The sequence below is a fragment of the Procambarus clarkii genome, chromosome 6, assembly GCF_040958095.1.
Source record: "Procambarus clarkii isolate CNS0578487 chromosome 6, FALCON_Pclarkii_2.0, whole genome shotgun sequence".
In the NCBI taxonomy this organism is placed as follows: Eukaryota; Metazoa; Arthropoda; class Malacostraca; order Decapoda; family Cambaridae; genus Procambarus; species Procambarus clarkii.
The window spans coordinates 39,790,258-39,809,805 of NC_091155.1; the positions used below are offsets into that span (position 1 = coordinate 39,790,258).

A 19,548-nucleotide genomic window follows, 5' to 3' on the forward strand; every position below is an offset into this window, starting at 1 on the left:
ATATGCCATTTGGAGATATTGCACATAGAGGTAGTGCTTCATGTGGTGCAGGTTGCATGGTGGTGCTGCATGCTCGAATAATGGTCTAATATATGCAATGTATGGGTTTGAAACCTCCATGTTTAGTTTCTTTAATGGTGTTCTAATGTTTGCTAACTTCCAATACACTGCTAACTTGTTCACATGTGTTTCTGGTAAGTGTTGCATTACATTTACTCCCAGGTCTTTATTGGATATTGAAACAACACTTGGCTTTTCCAGATTTCCAGTAGCTCTCCTATGAAAAATGTGATGTTGAATGCTATAGTTAATGGGTAGCACAAGCTCCCTGCAGCTTCCTTTAGTACCCATGTTGATATCTGATATCTGATATCCAGATATTTTTTACCTCTTCCACATAAGCTTCAATTCTGTCTAGTGGTGTTTCTGGTTTTCTGTTTTCATCCCTACTTAGACACCAATCTGGTTACAGACCTTGTTATAACTATGAATTTGGTGAAAAAATGTTTACAAATGAATGCTCTAGATTACAGGTACAGAAGGTCAAAGGATATTTCCTCGTCTATTTAACACTTCTGTTCCATAAAAATTTTGAACACCTAAAAATAAATATTCCTTTCATTATAAAATAAAATCTTATAAGGGCATTCAACAGGAAATTGAAAGGTGAAAATAGGGGCGGGAGGCAAAGCCACATTTCCCAATATATTTTCCTTTTAAATTTTCATGGTATTCTTCATGATTTGGAATTCAACTTCAATGTTTTAATTAAACTGAAGTGTTTGATTCTGTATGTTTATGCTGTGCCCTTGATCCTTCAACCTTCTCTAGCCAACGTAACAGGAAGAATGTTTACTTTTTTTGTCAACTTACCTAGCAGTAATTATGGTAGGATTTGGTGAAGTGGAACGCTGCTCACTGTTGCTACGAGCACGAGAGAGTATGACTGGTGTTGGTGTCCCGACACCAGTATTTTGAGAGCTTTCTCCTTCAACCCCGTCACCATCCATTATTCGTCCAGGTGGGCGTCCAGCATCCCCTAAGAATATGGCATTCCTTGTCCCCTCATTGATCCGGAGTACACCACCTGTGCCTCCACTACCACTGTAACTTCCCCTTTTCTCCCAGTCATCATGGTACCGCCCCACACCCCGCTTCTCCCAATTGTGAGTGTGATGGGAATGGTCATAGTGACTGTAGTTGCTGGATCCCCCCTTGTAGTCATGGGGCGGCTTGCCCAACACCTGGATCACAGGTGCTCGCATGTTGTCAGACAGAAAAGTTTCGTACTCCCTATCAGGCTGAAAAAAAAAAGTGTCATTAATATACATCTGTGTAAAAAAAAAATACTTTTGAACATAAAGTACTATAATATTTAATAATTTTAAAGCATTATTTTAAGTTAAGAAATGTGCAACATTAATATAATATCTTGCTAAAGTTAATGTAAATATTGCCTTAACCACCGTGCTGTGCGGCCTTAAAATGTGACATTCCCGTGGTGTGCCAAAAATAGATTCTTTGCAAAAAATTATTTTATCTTCTTATAATGTTAAATGCAGACTCTGATCACAGAAAAACAAGACAAAAAAAGTTGAATGTGGAATGAGACCCGGAGGCTCCCCAGAGCTATCCAGGCTGATATGGATATTAGACTTTGGCATCAGTCATGTGAATGGAGTTCTAGGCCTACCAAGGACCATGAGCCAGAACCTGGCCCCCTCAGAGAGGCATGAGGAGCAATGTCCTACAGAAACCACCATGTGGTTGGAAGCATTATATGTATGCCATCGACCAGGTCAGCTCCCAGAAAGGTAAGTGCCCCAAAATAGACCCCTATTCTAGTTAAGAAATTGCTACTGAAAGCCGAAGGAGTGGACAAAACTCCCCAAACGAAAACGAGCAAATGAGCATGACGTCACCACGTCACAACTTCGCAGCGCCGCTTGTCTGCGCAGCTCCCCCTTCCCCAGAAGGGGAAAAGGGAAGCCCCAGACCTCCGTGCCGGCTATCCACACCTCCAGTTCTGAGGCTGGATATCAAAAACACACCTAAAACCGACGACCGGAGGGAGGGAGGGAAGGAGTGTTGCCGGGAAGCCTCCGGGTCTCACCCAGAAAATGGCGTTTCATTACATTCAACGCTGGTTTTCTGGGGGTAGCCCCATCGCCTCCCAGAGCTATGTACCAAAAGACAAAAGCAAGAGGGACTTACCTGGGAGACACTCGCACCTCAACTGGAAATCGAGACAACCGGCTGCAACCGTGGACCAAAAGCGACATAGGCCCGACTAGGCCCAGGAACATTGAAAAGGTAGCGAGCGGCCAGGACCCTGTTCGATCTCCAAAAGCCCTGTGCCCGAATGTCAGCCCAAGACATGTTACCGAAGATGGCAGCCAGCGTAGCAAGCTTATGAACGTCGTGGGCATAAGGATAGACAGCAGGCCGGCTGGACCAAATAACCCTGAGGACGACCTGGGAGACCCGAACCCTGGAACAGGGAAGAAGGGAAACCGGGTCAACCCAAAGTGCGTCCCCAGCCACAGAGGCCGTGGCGCGCAGGTAACGGCAGAGAGCCACAACTGGACACGACACATGATACACCCCCAGCCTAACCAACCAAGCATCAACAACCCAAGAACCCCTCCAGAAAGCAGCCGTCTCATTCTTCGCCAGGAAAGAAGATGGCTGCAAATAAACAAACCTACCACGAGGACCAAAAGAGCAGAAACCCCTGTGCTAGAGGAGAGCATGAAGCTCCCCGACCCGACCCCCAGAGGCCAATGCCAATAGGAAAAAAGCCTTGGAAAACAATCCTGAACCAAAGGGGCCACCTGAAACCAAGGAGAAGATGGAAGAGAGAGCACCCGATCCAATGACCAGGACGGCTCAGGCGGCGCATGAGCAGGCTGAAGGTGAAACAACGCACGAGACTGCTTGCGGAAAGGCACAGAAATAACATCAATGCCGAACGCAAGCTTCAGAGGCTCTGCCAGCGCCGCATGATACGAGGCAACAGTATTCAGAATAAGATGACAGTCCTGGAAAGGAAAGACAAAACCATCGGGTGGTTTGGAAAGACAAAAGATCGGGTGGTTTTGTCTTTCCTTTCCATGAAAGGAATGACAAAACCACCCGATCAGAGACAGAAGTACAGTACAGCTATGAAGGGACAAGAAATAACAGAAGGACCGCCAGGAAACTTCATACTGTCACCGAGACGAAGCACGCAGGTGGAACACCATTAAAGAAGCCACCTGCCCACCATACAAATGGTCATAGACTCGAGTAAAAATGACCAGACTCAAGGAAAAAATTGAACCAGCCACGTAGCTGGCTGGTTCAGTAGGGGAAAAGAACCACAAGACCAAAGCGAACAGGCCACGAGTACGCAATACCTCAGCAACCAGTGCAGCCGAAAGAGAGGGAACCCTGCATGTGAAGCTGCACCATGCCAACATCCCAAGGAAGGGAAGGGGTGAACAAGCATGCAGTGAGGTGCTCAAACTCGCCCCAAGGCAAACCTGGACCAATGTCCCAGCCTCATGCCACTCTAGCGTGCGGGACCGACATCACATATACCAGGCCTCCAATGACAAAATAGGGTAGTCCGCTAGCCAAGACGACTCCTGAACCTCACAACGAAGCCAGTATGGTACTGAAGATCCAAACCTGAACGAAGAAAGATCTATTATCTAGGCTTAATCTGGGTCATGCAGGAGGTAAGCCACAGTAAGCCTCCGGAAGGATGGGACCGATGGACCCGAAGGGACACGGAACTGAACCCAGGAAGGGACTGACACTAAATCCATCTCATACAAGGAGGGAAGAAAAGAAAAGTAAACAAACCCCTCTCAGAGGCCACAAAAACCCAAGGGCACATAAACCCAAGCTGGATCCAACAGGGCCCAAGACCACCATGTCAGCCCCTCCCCTGCCCCGGGAACCTCAACAGCAGGTCCCAGGGCCGAGCCATCCCCCCAAAGCCTCAGCCTCAAGAAAAAGCCGAAGCAGCCGTAAAAGCTGGAAGGAAAGAGGCCCACCGGCCAGACCACATATGCTTCGGCAGGATAAACAAGCTCAAATGCCACCATTGCCACTCCATAAGGGGCATCCTACGAGACCGTCTGAGTCTCTAACCCAACTAAACCCTGTCCCGACTCCGAAACCCTCAGACGCTTCAGAGTTGGAAGCAGGAAGGGATGGGGGGGGGGGGAATGACCAGAATGAACTACAGCAGGGGAAGGACAAGGTTTGTCCTTCCCTCAGGAAGGGAAGATGAAGGTGGACCTGGTCCCCTCAGAGTGGCAAAGGCAGCAATGGCATACAGAAGCCCCAATGTAATTGGGGGTATTCCATGTCTGCCATTGACCGGGGTTGGCACCCAGAAAGGTAGGCATAATGAAACAAACCCCACTTGGTAAGAAATTGCGACCAAAAACCGAACCTGGAGGCAGAACTCGCCCTACAACTTAAGGAAACAAGCAAACATCACACCTGTCCGTGCAGCTTCCCCACACTGATTACCCAAGCCATCCAGTGTGGATGCTAAGCATCAAAAAGGAAGCGAAATCACCAACCGGAGGGGAGGGAGGGAGGGTTGCCATAGAGCCTCTGGGGCTCACCCAGAAAATGGTGTTTCATTACATTCAATGCTGGTTTTCTGTGGGGAGTCCCAATGACTTCCTGGAGCTACATCACCAGAGAAGGAAATAGGGACTTACCCGAGAGGCAGACGTGGAAGACGTGGATACTTTCACTGTAACGGGGGGGGGGGGGGGGGGGTTTGTTGGATTGTGTAGAAAATCAAAAACAAAGTAAAAAGGAAGAAGGAGAGAGGAGGAGGGAAGAGAAGAGAGGGGATGGGTGGATAGAACATGGGGGAGGTTGAGGCAGGAACTGAGGTGGAGAAGAGGCGAGCGGGAATAGAAAACAGGAAGCGAACGGGAAGAGGGGAGGCAGGAGGGAGAGAATGAAGGAGGAGGAGTAGAGTGATGTAGGAGGAATAAGAAGAGTAGGGAGAGTAGACTGAACTTGTTTCTATCTATGATCTATGAATGATGTTATTCTAAGATGTTCTGAAGTTTGCTGCCACCACCTGTCATTGAATCTAAATTCACTTCCACTTAAAACAATGCGACAGGAACACTGCTTAATTTAGTTATCTCTCACTTTTTCATCTAGATATCTCTCTAGCCTTAACTCTTACTTGAGTGGACATTGATTCAAAAAGAGGACTAAACAAAAGTCAAGTTTGTTATTCTACACAGATATTTATTGAATCCAAATTTTCTCAAATTATTCCAATTAACACTTTGACATCCTACTATTTAACACAATATTGACCAAATTAAAAGGGGTAGGGGGGGGGGATCACCCACTCATACACGCCCACACCATACATGGCTAAATGGTTCAGACTCCACTAGCTCGTCACCACAAAGACACCCAATCAAGACAATGCATTACTGACACTCTTACCTCACAACTCAGACGGATACACCCTGAGGGTGCCTGGAGTGTCACCCGTCAGGGTGAGGAAGACTGGCTGGTCACCTTCTCTCTGTGCAAGGCGGTTGCTAACAAAATCTACCAGCCATCCCCAACGTGGGGGAAGCTGTGTACTCTCTTCCTCATGCCCAAATAAGGCCTGAGAAGCAAAACTAACCCTTATAGGACCCAGGCAGGTCCTGCAGTACACAAGGCCCCTCTTTGTTCAATAGTGCCATCAGCACAAGCCAGGCCGGCCCACTCCTCCACTACCGCACGCCACCTCACCAACACACACACACGCACGCACACACACGCACGCACCCACAATTATAACTCACAATTATAATTCACAATTATACATGAAAGAGTGCAAAATACTTGCACTGTTACATCACACACATATTTGTCTTTCTATTTAGAGCATTTTATTGTGAATAATTTGATACCACAATGAACAATGTAGCACAAAAACTTCTGTTAGCAAACTGTATGTGTTTGTCGGGTGTATTGGGTGTAGCGGGTGTGGCAATGAGTGTGTTCTAGCGGGTAAGGCTTTGGCGACTTTAGGGGTCGTTGCGGGTTATGCGCCCCATGTTGTCTAATTTATATGCATATGTCTGTATAGGGAATTTTGTTGTGATCACAATGATACAGTAAAGAACAATGTCGAACAAGTTTGGACTTGATAAACCTAAAAAGAGTAGCAACATGTTCGCGCTGTTTGCCGTGCACGGCTAACAAACGACTTAGTTTTTTGTTTGGTGCCGGCATCACGTTAGCTTTGGTGACATGTTATACATGTTCCTCTAGAACATTTCATTGAAAACACATTGATACCAAAATGAAACATGTACATCGAAAATCAACCCGTCCTCTTAAAAATAACGTCACTTTTGGCTCGTATGCGCGATATGGCTAAATTTGGACGTAACTTGAAATGAAATCGACTCACAAAAGTGACGTTCTGTTCCGTTTTCTATTTGAGTTGTCCCGCCTACGAGCAGAGGTTATAAGAGGACACTTTAAATTCACGTTTTTCATAACGTTTTGAAACTTTATGAGAATTTCCTGCCCACCTAACCTATCAGAGGACCCTTAACTTACTGTTGTTGAAAAAAAAAATCCCAAATTTATTTTCAATTTTTTTTCATTTTCAAATTACGTCCAAATTCGGCCATACGGGCAAACGGCCAAAAGCGATGTTCTTTTTAAGAGGACAGGTTGCGAAAATTACGGTCAAAAACATAAAAAGTGTATAAACTTTTCAGTAGGGATGTAGCCGATGTGCAGTTGGGCGTGCGGTAGCGGGTAACACTTGGGCAACTTCCCACGGTCTTGCGTGTAGGGCACGCCCATGTTTTGTACTGTACTTTATTTTCATATGTCTGTATGCAGAATTTTATTTTAATCACAGTGATACCAAAATTAACGACGTAGAACAATTCTGGGGTTAACAAACCTGAAAAAGAGCATAAATATTTCATCGCTGTTTGGCGCTCACGGCTAACGATCGCCATAGTTTTTTATTTGGTGCGGGGGTCTCACATCAGCTTTGGTGAAATTTTATATATATATATATTCCTCTAGGGCATTCTCTTGTGATCAAATTGATACCAAATTTAAATACATACATGGAAAATTAAGGTGAGCAGACCGAAAGCGTATACAGTACACTTTTCAGTGTCGCAGCGCAGTCACCCGAAATACTCTGCACACGAGGGGGAAAGTTAAAGAGCCTTCTGTCGGGAGCACAATAGCGTTAATTTATATGGCAGGTAAATTAGATTTAAGAGCTAATAACAGAATGGTGTAGGCCTAGTTAGTAAAGCTGATTGTTACACACCTGATGGAAGATGGTAAACTTGAAGAAGACGTTCTAGAGGAATTAGCTGAAGGGTCAAATGACCAATTAACATTAAAGCATCTTGAATTCGATTCTCAGATAAAGCTAGCTAAAATAGAGACTAAAAAGAAACAGTTAGAAATAGAGGCTTAAAATAAACAGAGACATTTAGACATAGAGGCTCAGCTTAAGTTAGAGGAAGCTAGACAAAAACAGAGGTTCAACAAAGTATGGAGGCAGATAGAAACAGTAGAAGCAGAAAGAATTGCAGCTGGACATGGTAACACTAGTAACATTTCAGACAATATCCACCCTCAGTCTAGAATGAATAAATATGTAGAGTTACCTAAATTTAATGAGGAAGACCCTAAGATCTTTTTTGCTCATTTCACCAAGATAGCCATTAGCATGACTTGGCCTGTGGACCAAAGGGTTGCAATCATGCAAAGTCAATTAAGGGGCAATGCTCAGGATGTTTTTGAATCACTTCCTAATGCTAACAGTTTTAATTTTGATTTTGTTAACATAGTATCTTAAATGCAATTAAATCCAGAGGCACATAGACAAAAATTTTGTGGATCAAAAAGGGCACATGATCAGACTATATCTGACTTTACTAGGTTAAAAGTGAATTACTGTGAGAGATGGCTTAAATCACTTTCAATTACAGAGTTTGAGACTCTTAAAAACCTTATTACTGAAGAGATGGTATCTTGTCTTCCAGATAAATTATTAACCTATATAGCGGAACAAAAGCATACATCTGACATTTATGAGCTCGCCAAGCTTGCTGATGAACACGAGTTGCTCACAAAGGTGCCTTTTAGAGTACCATCAAATCCTTTTAATAGTAGACTTAATACTCATGCTCATAAATTTAATGTTCACCAGACCAAACCAAGCTATAACCCACCTGCTACTCACATGAATTCTTCTCCTGCTAAACCTAAGATTAAGAAACCACATTTGGGAAGCAACACCGCAGTAATGTAATTAATAAATCTTCAGTTGGTGTGACAGGGTCAACCCCCTGATACCAGATTTTGTACTCATTGCAAGAGGTCATGTTATTACTTCTTGCTTTCAGCTGCATCCTGATTTAAGACCTACTGGTCTCATTATGTGTAAGGGAGTGTAGAATAGATATACTGTGCAAAGAATAATGTAGATCCCAAATGTATAGCAAATTATCACCCCTACATGTTTTCTAGGGAAATCTTCTGTAAAAATGGTAAATGGAAGCCAGTTGTTATGTTGAGACACACTGGGGCTTCCCAAACTTTGATTTAAAACAGGGTCCTCTCTAATGTTGCAAGGAGAGATATTGGTCATCAAATCTGGTCTGAAACTGATTTTGGTCTGGTCATCAGTTCAGACAGATGTTCCTTGCACTGTTCCTTGTGGTTCTGGTTGGTTGGAAGTCTTGTTGGTGGTTCTCAGAGTAAAGAAGGTTCAGATGTGTCAGTGTGGTCTAACCCTGTTTCTTCTACTTTTAGTTCCTATTGTCTTGTTTAGGCTGTATGTTCCACAGAAGATCCAGAGTGATGGAGGCCAGCTGTTTCTGATGGAGTTTTACCAGATTTACCTCATTATCCAGAAGTAGTCCTTCAACTACCCTTCATCCAGTCAATTTCACCTAAGTGGTTCAACTCTAGAAAAAAGGAGTAATAACCTGTGGGAAATGTGTAAACAAAACTCTTAAGAATGTATACACTTGCGGGAATTAAACTAGTTTTCTAGATTATGTAGTCCCTGGGAAGGTGTTGAATAAGTACCTTACCTTGCTATATTGGTGTGTTGTGAAATGCTTACCATGCATAAGAGGGATATTTTGGCAGTATAGGACTAATATGAGTTTGACAGTGCAGCCAGATGTACTAGACCTAATTGGTGTAAGTGCATTGACAGTAATGCTCATGTACATCATGATAAATGTAGAGATAGGAGCGTGAAGTATTACAGCATGCAGGTGAACAGAGCAAGATAGTGACCTGGAGGGATAAATGCCTAGAAAATCCCAAGTGTACAGGTGTAAATATCCTGAAGTACAGTATCCACTCAATTTAACAGCCTATATGGGGCTGAGCCCTAGTCGTTATTTACGGAGCTCCGTTATTTCCGAAGTTAAGTCGGGTCGGGTAATTTTTCAAGTAACATTCAGGTAGGATATATTTTATACTGTATAACTAAAATTAAATAAAGTTCATTGTGTAATTGCATTCCAATTTAGTGCACGGCCGACGATTAAGTCAGTTGCTGGCTGCTGCATGGATGATGTGTGAACACGCTCTGATCAAGTCCAGATGGGTGGGAAAAAATTGATTCATTCCTTTGTATTGAAAAATATTTCATGTATCAATCAGTGAGTTAATATTGTCTTAATAAAATTTTAGAGATGTGTTTTGATTTACCCTGAACAGTGCAGGTAATGTATTTTTAATGTTACGACACAGGCTGTGGCGGCCATGCCATAACAATGGCGATCGAGCCTTGTCACTGAGAGCTAGCCAAGACGAAATATTTTGAGCTCGCCTTTTCTCTGCTGACGATAGAATATACATTTGCAGAGACTAATATGTAGCTTTTGTTGAAAAAAAAACAATTAATATCTTGTAATACTATAATAAAATTGGTAAATTGACTTACTTTTAATGAAGCTGAAGATTACGAAGCTGTGATGATTACGTCATCCTCTGCAGCGCTTGTTTTATATTGTTTATATTGTATATAGGGTACATACTGTATGTACAGTACACTTATTTTCAGGCACTCACTTCACACAACAGCTAGCCTTACTACTAATTCACATGAGTTCTAATTCTACTTCACTATTGACAATTATTTCTACTGTATATTTACACTGTACAGTATCTTTTTGTCTAGGCTTAATTAACACTCTGTTGTGCTCACATATTTTAATAGAGTATCCTTCTGTTTCTTGATGTCACTTACTGTACTTTTCCCGATGTTAAACTCTGCTGCTGCTCGTGCATGAGAATATCCTTTATCAAGTTTCTTAATTAACTCCAGCTTCTGTGCAACCATCAGGCGCTTCCTTTGGGTAACTTTTGGCATTTTGTAAATTAAAAAGATCACAATTACAGTACAGTAATATCCTTCACAATTGAAGCTAGCCGCGCGAGTTCACGGTAAACAATGGGAACACATGGCCCGGTGGAGTACATACTAGGTCCGTGGGAAAAAAAATACCTAGTGCCTATACATACTATAAAAGGTATTTAATAAGAAAACAAAGACTTTTGCTTAATAAAAACTGTTTCAAAATATTTTATTAATAATAATTTACAATTTTCTTCATTAAAGTGAATCATTTTAAAAGAAAATTAAGATGTAATATATGACTCTGGACGATCCAGGTTGGTGGCGGCCTGGTCGCCATGTGAGGGGACGCTGATGCCACAACAAACCCAATACCGACCGTTGGTAATATCGACCGCAGACCGGTATAGCAGGCTCCAGATACTGGGCTCCCAAACCGGTCGTTAATACCGGCAGATCGGTATAAAAGAGGCCGTTAAATTGAGTGGATACTGTATACAGACAGTGGCGTAGGACATGATCGGAGAAAAACTTTTTAACCGAGAATTCTCCTGTGAGACTTAGTATGTTCAATTTTGATCTGTTGCTCAATAACTTATATTTGGGTTTCCATTTTTGCCAGGAGCTATACCTTGATATATATTATATCCCTGATTTACTGCATGTTCATCAGATGTGTTTACTTACATTTCATTGTGCATTTGTTTTCTACATCTTCATTATGATGTTGCTAGTATGAAGCTCTTTGCAAACTTTTCTATTTTACAATCTTTGATGCTTCATGTACTTAGTTTTGTACTTATTTTAGAAGAAAATGCAATTAATCTTCAATTAATTACATTTTTCTCTCTGAGGTGAGGCTATGTTACAACCCAGGTAAATTACCTGGTCCTCACAGTAACAAATCTCATACACCCATCTCAGATTGTAGGATGTATATGAGAGAAATGTATAATGTTTATGGTAGGATGTGGCAGTTGAGAGAGCAGGATTTTGCCTGGGAAGTGTACGTGAAGTGGACACTAAGCGTACGTGTAAGATGTGAGTGAGGACTAGTCTTGTCCAGTGTATGTTGCCAGCTTCCTGCACCCTTTTTAGAAGTAATTGTTTATTTAATTTCTTTGAGCTTATTTATGCTTTTAGTTATCATTTTAGAGTGTATGAAATATTATGTTAAGTGTGATTGTGTCTGAGAGTGAGTACTTCAGTCTGTAGTGTGTTAGTAAAGAGTTATTATCCAACCTTGGAAACTCTGGGAGGAGTAGCCAGAGGCGGGTGTGGACAGTGTTGTTGGAAGCAGAACTCAGTAGCTCGTGGTAGTCTGTTCTGTGAACATGTAATTCCTACTAAAGTCTAGTGTATTCTCTTTTGTTCCTGTCCTTGGTTGATTACTATATCTGACTAGACAAGTAAACATGTTTGTAAGCCATTATATTACGCATATACCTATAACATTTACGTGTGATCATTAGTCAGTTGATATTGTTATATAATAATTCTCAAGATCTGATAGTACAGTATAGGATTATAAGTTTTACTTTATGTTTTCGTGTCCCTCCCTTATGAGTACCTGGAGTCTTACTATGCCATCACAGGGCTTTATGGGGGATCAGACCCTAAGATATGATTTACTTCTGATAGATCTGGGTGACTATTTATTCCTGTGTAGAAGGCACGAGCCGACCTCAAAAGATGAGGACTTAATAGTACACAGCACGCTCATCCCGAACCTCCTTAGGCGAGATCCAAGAAGCAGAAAACCTCTGGAAGAAAGGAGCCAAGGAACCCAAGGGCACATGGAACCATACCTGGGGAGGAGCTGACCCCAAATCATACTCATACAGGCAAGGAAGTCAAGAAAATCCCTCCCCCTGCAACAACAGCAGCAAAGAGGGCACTAAAACCCAAGCAGGGCCCAAGACCCCCTTCCCCCCCCAGGTCAACTCCTCCTCAGCCCCGGGATCCCCCAACTCTGGACCCAGGACAGAGTAGTCCTCCATACCCTCTACCCCTGAAGAAAAGGCAGAGTCCAGGGAATAGGCAGAAAAGGAGGGGACCTGCTGGTGGGACCAAGAAGCCTCTGCAGGAGGAACTGGCTTGAATGCTTCCGTCCCAACCTGAATAGGTCAGCCCCCTGAAGCTGCCCCAAGTCTCATTACCAACTAAACTCTGCAACAACTCTGAATCCCTCAGACGTTTGGGAGCCAGAAGCAGGATGGGGAGGGGGCACGACAAACAACAGAGGAAGGACCAGGGAGCACTTACTGAACCAAAGTCAAAGCGACTAACACCCCCTAAGTCCGGGTCCTTATAGCCAAAATGGTGCAGCCTCGGGGGCATCCGGGTGGGCAACCAACTTAGCACGTTGGTTGCATTAGGTTGGTTGTACCCTCAGCCCAGAGTACAAAAGAACACCTGGCCACCACACCACACACACACAGCTTGTACAGCCACACAGGGCAAATGCCAGAACAGGTAAGCGAGGCCAGAGATGACGTCTGACCACCAAGCACACCAGTCAAGAACAGGTGGGGTGAGCAGCCGGCTCGCCTGAGCGGGCGTGCTAGTTGGATGACTATTTGCTTGTGTTTTTCTTTTAGGGGAGTTCTTTTGCTTTTGTTCTGATTTAAGTAGCAATTTTCACCAGCTTGTGGTTTGTTTTGTTTCGCCTATCTTTCTGGGTGCCCTTCCCGGTCGATGGCAAGTGTGACATACTGTAACTGTAAATGTAGAGTGCTCATAGGCCATTACTCCCTGCACCTCTCTGACAGGACCAGGTTCTGGCTCGTGGTTTCCCGGTAGGCATAGAACTTCCATGACTGATGACCCCAAACTAAAATAGCACATATCAGTCTGGATAGCTTCAGGGAGCCAATGGGGCTCCCCACAGAAAAATCTTGCTACTATTTCATGGTACAAATGTGGTTATCATCATCAATGTTACTAGGGAAATGTGGTTATTGTCATATGACAATTTAAACAATTATTGTCTGGGTTTTACATGTGTGATTGTCTGGGTCTTACATGTGTGATTGTCTGGGTTTTACATGTGTGATTGTCTGGATTTTACATGTGTGATTTTCCCGGAGTTTCCCCTAACGGAAACTCTCAACAAGGACTACCACGATGGTGAAATATGGATTTCGGAGTACAATCTTTTCAGATGTGACAGCAAACACAGACTACAGGGTGGGTTCAGCCTCTACATCAAAGACACACTCATCTCTACTGAGCTGCTAAACACCACAAATGATATGGTAGAAGTGCTGATAATCAAAATAGAGATCTTAAATGTATCTATTGTCCCTGTATATAAGTCACTGGCGGCAAATCATCAGCAGTTTAAAGACCAACTAATGAAAATAGAACACTGCTTGGAAAACCTCACACATCCAGCCCCTATCATCATCCTCATACTTCAACATACGGCACTTGAAATAGAAGAACTTAGCTAGTACAGTTACAGGGGTACCTCGGTTTAAGAATTTAATCCGTTCCTGGAGATGGTTCGTAACACGAAAATTTGTAAACCGAAGCAAATTTCCCCATAAAAAATAGTGGGAAATGAATTAGCGAGATTCTGAGGAAGCAGTACGACTATTTTCAGCGAGCCACAAAACACTAAAGATTGATAACCCAAATGAATTTTTCATGTATATGATACCAACATCAAATCATATATCAGATGTCACCCTATCCCCACTGGATTTTGAAGAAGCCACAAACAGTGTGCCTATGCACTCTGCACCAGGCTCTGATTCTTGGAACACCATATTCATCAAGACTAAAAAAACACTATCGCAGGCCCTTCACATTCTTTGGAAACAAATCCTAGATACTGGCTTTATCCTTGACATACTAAAAACAGCAGAGATAGCACCACTCCATAGAGGGCAGAAATAAGGCAGAGGCAAAAAATTACAGACTGATAGCACTAACATCGCACACAACCAAGGCTGGTACACGCAGCATGAGCTAACAGAATTGCTGTTCAGCTTGTGACCACAGCATCACCTAAAAATGTCAAAATAAATATGTAACTGCTATTATTTAGCAATGACAGTACTGTATTACAGATGACCCCTGACTGATAAATATGACCACAATTGTGATAATACCAGGATTATTGTGATAATTAGCACTGTACTCACCTAGTTGTACTCACCTAGTTGTGTTTGCGGGGGTTGAGCTCTGGCTCTTTGGTCCCGCCTCTCAACCGTCAATCAACAGGTGTACAGATTCATGAGCCTATCGGGCTCTGTCATATCTACACTTGAAACTGTGTATGGAGTCAGCCTCCACCACCAGTGACTGTGTGGGAGGAGTAATGCTGAGGGAGGGAGGGAGGGAGATAGCGTCGTTTACTGACTGTGTGGCCACCTGTTATTGTCTGCAATCACCATACCAGCTCAGTGGATTTCTATGGTGAACACAAATGTAGATACTTCTATATAATGTGTGTGTATTAGTGTAATAACAGCAAAAGGATTATGTTGGGAGGAGCCATTTGGGTGATGGAGGTGGCGTCATCTATATGACTTGTCTAACTGTGTAGAGGGTGGCCACTATGCTCTTTGGGCACTCTACAAGCTTAGGTGTACAGTTACGGTGCATACAACATGTAGATACTTATATATAATATGTGTATATAGTGTAATAACACAACATACCGTATTGTTGGGGGAGAACTTTTAGTGCGCCTGACCTTGAATGAGTGAGGGAGGCAGCCGCCAGCTGACTCTGTGAGTAGCGACGTCTCTTGGTGCCTGAACTAACTATATTAGCTTAGTTGTATAGTTGTGGTGGACAAAACATGTAGATACTTATATATAATGTGTGTGTATATAATGTAATAACAGCAAAACTATTTGTTTATTGTTTTATGAACGTAATAATTGAATCACAAATATGAACACCATACTTTTGAGTATAGCGATGATTCACACATTTTATTATATAAATCGATCACACTACACACTATTGAATAATATTACTGCAAAAATCTAAGAAAAAATAAATCAGAGACATTGAAATAATTAGGTAATAATATCTTTGTGGCAACTTCCACCTGTCAGCTGTGGCGGAGCTAACCGCCTCTGACGACTGCTCTGTCAACACGCACGTTTTACCGAACTTCCTCGGCCTATTGCGTCCAAAATGTCACCTACGATTTTTTTTTTCCCGTGCTCAGGGAACAAAAATTAATATTTTTAGAAGAAAAAAAAAATTATTTTGTTTTTCTTACGCACAGGGGTGTAAATCTCCTCAGGACCCCTTAGCAGCTTAACCCTCAAACCGCGCATATCATATATAAATGATATCAGTGACAAAACCGAAACCGCGCACATCATTTATATATGATTTCGTGTCTAGCGCTATAATTTAAACTCCCCGCCTGGGATAGGGGCAGCTATAGTACAGCCACGACCGATAGTTGCCAGATGCCACCTAGAAAAAAAATCCAGGCCAACATTCTTGGGTGTGAGAGCGTCAGTATTGAGCAAGCCACCAAGGCTGGCGCACGCAGCACGAGCTCACAGCACCGCTGTTCAGCTTGTGACCACAGCATCGCCTACAAATACCATAATATATATTATACTGCTATTATTTAGCAGTGAGAGTATTACTGAAGCCCCCTGACTGTGATAAAACTGACCAGGATTCTGATAATAGCAGGATTGTGCTGATATTTAGCGCTGTGCTCCATGGAGGGAGGCGTAAGGCTGTGCGAGGGAGGGTTGTGGCGTCGTCTTCTGACTGTGTGTGGCCACCATTTATTGACTGCACTCACCATACCAGCTTAGTGGTTCGCTATGGTGAACACAAATGTAGATACTTATATATAACGTGTGTATATAGGGTATAAACAGCAAGAGGAGTAGGTTGGGAGCCGCCATTTTGGTGAGGGCGGTGGGCGACTTATGTTGTTTACTGGTGACCACAATAGTCTTTGGGCACCATACCAGCTTATTTGTTCAGGTATGGTGAATAAAACAGGTAGATACTTATATATAATATGTGTATATAGCATAATAACGCCACAAACAGTATTGTTGAAGGACAAATATTAGTGCGTCTGGCCTTGAGGGCGGCCGCCGATCAGCTGACTGTGTGAGTAGCTACGTCTTTGTGGCCTTTACTCACCATACAAGCTTAGATGTACAGTTATGGTGAACAAAACATGTAAATACGTATATATAACGTCTGTGTATAGTGAATAAATACAGAAAGAGTATTGTAGGAGGTTAATGAGGGTGAATGAGGTGGTGTTGAGGGAGTGAGTGGCTCGCTGGTGTTTGGCGGTCACTCCTCGTTGCTTTTTGACTCACAAGACCAACTTAGTAGTTCGTTATGGTGTACAAAACATGCAAATACTTATATATAACCTGTGTATATAGTGTAACAACAGCAAAACTATTTGTTTATTGTTTTATGAACATAATAATTGAATCACTAATATGCACACCATAATTTTGAGTACAGCGATGGTTCACACATTTTATAATATAAATATACCACAATTCACTGTATGGAATAATATTACTGCAAAAAAACTAAGAAAAAATCAATCAGAGACATTGAAATAATTAGGTAATAATATATTTGTGGCAACTGCCGTCTGACAGCTCGGGCGGAGTAGACCTCATCTGGCGAAGGCTCTGCCAACGCCCCTTTTTTGCCACACTTCCCTACCCTATTGCGGCTAAAATATGCCACCTACGATTTTTTTGTTATTTTTTCCGTGATCAGGGAACTAAAATGAACACTTCTATAAGACGAAAGAATTTTTTGGAATTTTTTTTTTTGTTGCGCCTGTGGGTGTGAATTCCATTTGGGCCCCTAGCGGTTTGAGGGTTAAGGGTTAAAGAACACAATAAAGTAGCCGTCACAACTGCAAGAAAAATGACAAGTTGGATAACAAGAACCTTTCACACTAAGAGATGCTATACCAATGATGCTACTTTCCAAGACACTGGTGTGGAGTACTACTGCACAATGACAACCCCTTTCAAAGCTGGAGAAATTGCTGAACTGGAGAGCATGCAGAGATCCTTTACTGCTAGAATCCATTCAGTAAAACATCTAAACTACTGGGACCGACTAAAGAGCCTAAACCTGTATTCTCTTGAGCGCAGGCGGGAGAGATACATAATAATTTACACGTGGAAAATAGTAGAGGAGCTGGTCCCAAACCTGCACACAGAAATAACATCACATGAGACCAGAAGGCATGGCAGGATGTGCAGAATACCCCCGTTGAAAAGCAGAGGTGCAACGGATACTCTGAGGGAGAACTCTATCAACATCAGAGGCCCGAGACTGTTCAACACGCTTCCACTACACATAAGGGGCTTAACTGCGTTCAAGAGAGAACTCGATAAGCACCTCCAAAGGATACCTGATCAACCAGGCTGTGATTCATACGTAAGGCTACAAGCAGCTGCGTCCAACAGCCTGGTTGATCAGTCCAACAACGAAGAGGCCTGGTTAACAACCAGGCTGCGGGGACGCTAAGCCCCGGAAACACCTCAAGGTAACCTCAAGGTAAGGTGATGCAAATATGGATATAATAGCTCTCTGTGGATGTAAATACAGAAAAACAAGTGATAAAACAATCAGTGAACCATTCGAAGACGAAACAGGAAGCGTCAGCAAAGTCGAGCACTGGGCGTTGACAAGTACCAGGCACAGCTTTTAAAATGCTTAGCTAACCTACATACGTAAATACGTAAATCTGTGTATCTATGTATTTACGTATGTAGGTTAGCTTAGCATTTTAAAAGCACCGAATCGTCTTTTGTGGTTGATTGTTCAATAAACCCTTGAACTATATGTTTAACACATCTCTAACCCTGTCCATGGAGGACAGAAGAAAATGTATATATGTTGGTTAGCATTGTAATTGTCTGGCCACGTCTGTGGTAGAAAATAATAAAAAAAAAAATAAAAAAAAAATAAATAAAAAAATAAAAAAAAACAGGCACAGCCTTGCATAGGCCCTCCACCCAGTGAGACAATAAATATTCAATTATATTCGCATTTTTTTTTATATTTTGCATATAAATTAATAATGCTATAACAAAAAATTATTTTTCCGCTATATATTTTTTATTTTTTGTACATGGGCGGGTATGACCTATCATACACGCTACATGCCGGTATGTATGTAGGCCACCATACAGGCACAAGGGTGACCTACATACATGGTTTTCTACATACATAAAAGGTATTGGTTTTCACCTTGATCCGACATTACTCCACAGTTGCTGGGAAATGGTTAAAAGCAAAAGGCAGCACACCATCTAGAATGCACCAACACTCATGATACTGTTGTGGAACTGATGAGTTCACTACTATATTGATTTTTGTAGGCATTTCAGATGAAAAAGTGTGCTGGTCTAATTATTGTACCTTTGGCATTACGATTCCTCTAATTAACATGTTTTCAATTGTTTGTTTTTATGTAGATTAGCTTAATTTGATAAATTTCACGTTTGTAATCTTTGCACTATCCACGTTAACAATTCTCAATCAAATACCCCATCTGAATAAATATAAACAGTGTACAGCTATCGGTCAGGAACCTGCGGAGGTTCTAGTCCTGCTGCAACATGACACACGGGTTATCACTCACTGTGATACTGTAGGCTTGACACTGCATGCCACACGTAACTGTCTCTGCTTCAGAGTAGCACCAGAACACACACGTCACTCTACTGTATTCTTAACCCTGAGGCTGCGACGTACATCAACTGATTTAATACAGTAGGTTGGGTCACAGTGTGATTGACATCAATGATCGAATGCACTAGAATGCACCTAAAATAACCTAAAAGGAAGAAAAGCCTTGTTATTATTATATAAAACTCATTAATCAGAAGAATTTTTGTGTTTGTGATATCATAGTGCTTTAGGAAAAGTAAAAAAATTCAGACTATTTGGAATCATTCCTTTATTGAGAATTTTCTAATAACAGATAATGAATAATGTAATACTGTAATGATATAAAATAAAGGAACAATATCAAAATTTTAGGTCCAGCAAATATCATAATAAAATTTCAGTTATGAAATACTGGATGAAATTCTGTATATCCAATGAGTATGGAGTATTATTTAATCATGTATATCTCTCTATATTTTAATCTAATT

General features: G+C 42.2%; 1 protein-coding gene across 2 annotated transcripts in view; it reads right to left on the reverse strand.

Moving 5' to 3' along the window:
- LOC123754118 (nonsense-mediated mRNA decay factor SMG9) overlaps window positions 1-19,548 on the reverse strand; it is a 117,839-nt gene that overhangs the window by 83,034 nt on the left and 15,257 nt on the right. Inside the window, exons 2-3 of one of the 2 annotated variants that reach the window (XM_045736315.2) lie at window positions 19,032-19,226; window positions 874-1,301 (exon numbers count right to left, since the gene is read on the reverse strand). In XM_045736315.2, the coding sequence (XP_045592271.1) occupies window positions 874-1,301; window positions 19,032-19,058 (455 nt within the window). In that variant the 5' untranslated portion in view covers window positions 19,059-19,226. The remainder of the gene's footprint in view (window positions 1-873; window positions 1,302-19,031; window positions 19,227-19,548) is intronic. The other variant, XM_045736314.2, reaches the window with a different exon arrangement.